The sequence below is a fragment of the Helianthus annuus genome, chromosome 7 (genome assembly GCF_002127325.2).
Source record: "Helianthus annuus cultivar XRQ/B chromosome 7, HanXRQr2.0-SUNRISE, whole genome shotgun sequence".
Lineage (NCBI taxonomy): Eukaryota > Viridiplantae > Streptophyta > Magnoliopsida > Asterales > Asteraceae > Helianthus > Helianthus annuus.
The window spans coordinates 110975981-110978193 of NC_035439.2; the positions used below are offsets into that span (position 1 = coordinate 110975981).

At 37.0% G+C, this 2213-nt stretch overlaps 1 protein-coding gene across 1 annotated transcript; it reads right to left on the reverse strand.

The window, feature by feature from the left end:
- Positions 1-253: 253 nt before the first annotated feature.
- Positions 254-1976, reverse strand: LOC118480234 (TMV resistance protein N-like). Its single transcript, XM_035974971.1, has 3 exons — positions 1859-1976; positions 922-1767; positions 254-835 (listed from the first exon to the last, which is right to left on the reverse strand). Exons 1-3 carry the CDS (start codon positions 1931-1933, stop codon positions 254-256), a joined length of 1503 nt encoding a protein of 500 aa, XP_035830864.1. The 5' UTR covers positions 1934-1976.
- Positions 1977-2213: the final 237 nt, after the last annotated feature.

A 2213-nucleotide genomic window follows, 5' to 3' on the forward strand; every position in this document is an offset into this window, starting at 1 on the left:
CTAACTTAGGTTATAATAAAATTAATAATACATGTCACACTATCTAGCTTATATATATATATATATATATATATATATATCTAATAAGGAAGCAAAAAAATGATTACAATTATCATATGAGTCAAGAGTTGATGATAAAAATAGAAGTGAATAACCACTTCTAATAACACACAAAGAACAAGTATTTTGTCACTTCAATTCAAGAATACGTAATACAGGAAGTAAACCTCAGACATACATATTGGTGGCAACCTCAGAAGTTTAAGCCGGATACTTCAACTTTGCCGATGTGTCCAGTTGTTTCATGTTCTATGGAAAATGTCGGACACGACCATCTTCCATTTGGCAAGCCCTTACCACTTGCACTGAATCTATCAACCATCTCCATGTCATCGTAATCTGGGATCCATGACCCAGTTCCTGTCAAGGATTTGGTATCATCTTTGTGTATCACACACACCCCACATTCCATGATGCTACAAAATTCATGAAATTCTAAGATAAGACCATTCGGTTCAAAACCATGAGGTATATTCCCTAGGATATCAGTTGACATGTATCCAATCCACACATGGCTCCCTTCAGCACCACGTGGTGGCAGATCAATCAGTTTTCCGCTACTTGAAGGTTTGAATTTGATAAAGAGTTTTGGAAACTTATAAGTACCAGAAAATGGAGCAATGATGCAACATATGGCCAACCCTGTCATTTTGGTGATCTGGCTTTGATCCAATTCCATTGTGATTGTGTTACCCAAACATTTGTTAGTGAACCAGTTTGGAATTTTTCTTCCAGGAACTGCAATACTCAATCGATGATTCATAGCAGCACATTTCTGTATATAAACAAACATGATCCGTTAGTTAATTCAGGTATAAAACTGCAATTTGTACATACAAGAGACTAAGATGAAGATGTTACATGGACGAAAGATTTCATCAACATATTATCAAGGAAGATTTGAGTTTCTTGATCCTGTAGGAGCATCCCACAGTTCTTGAACGAGATTTGAAACAACCAGTTATATTTATTTGATATATCACCAATCTTTTGCAACGATCCGCAACCATCTGCCTTCAAAACTTGAATAAACTCCGGAAGCTCAGGCAGTTCCTTCAGGTTTTCACACTTTCTCAGGTTGAGGTATTTGAGATGAGAGAGATGAGAAATGCTTGCAGGTAGCCTGGTCATGAGGTTCCCATATAGATTCAACTCTTCCAAGCAAGGCCATGCATTTTGCAGATCCATGGGGAAGTCTTCTTCTACGAAATTATTCTCTCTAAGATCCAGTACTCTCAAAGATCTTAAATGTGTGAGAACCTGCAAACACCTTTTATACACGCCCCTAGAATAATCAAATTCTTCATTATGATCTTGACCCACAGTTAAAATGGTAAGGCTAGTCAAAAGTCTAAATGATGATGGTAGTCCCCTTATCCCTTGACAACGATCCATTTCTAGCACCAATAACCTCCTCGTCTCCATGGAGATTTCTGGGAATCTTCCCAGACTCTCGCATGCATAAAGATTTAACATCTGTAGAGATTTCATCTGGATACTATGCGGGAGAATGCGAAGGCTGGAACAACTGCTAAGATCTAAGTGAATAATCCTTTCGTGAAGCATAACAGATTGGTGAACCTCCACCATACTATCACACTTTGACAAATTTAGGTACTCAAGATATGGTATCCCCGAGACATCTGGGGAACTTGTTATTGAACTTGAACATCTTAGATCCATGTACTTGAGGCTAGTGAGGATGAGCTGGCATATATACATGATGTTTGCTATAGTAAGTAAGGCCAAGGTTATAAGACAAATACAAATACAAGTTTTCATGTAAGCGAACATGTACCTCATTCTCTATTTGCAGACATTCCAGGAAAGCAGATGCTATTAATATTAATTCATCGTGAACAAGCGTGGCCATATCTTTTGTTATTATTAAAGATTGGCCTGGCTTCAGGGACCAACAAACCCATCTCTGCAACCAGCAAATATATATAGATTATAGTATATACATTTCAACGTTAATAATTACATGTTTATTCAGGAACACAGAAGTTACTAGGACTAGTGCACAACATACAGAGCAACAATAGACTCAAGTAACAAATCATTATAGTAAGATATTTTGTCATTGTTGATTATCCCTTGCTTATTAAAAACCTGTTCAAGTACTTTGTTTGATATCCAACAGGATAATCTTG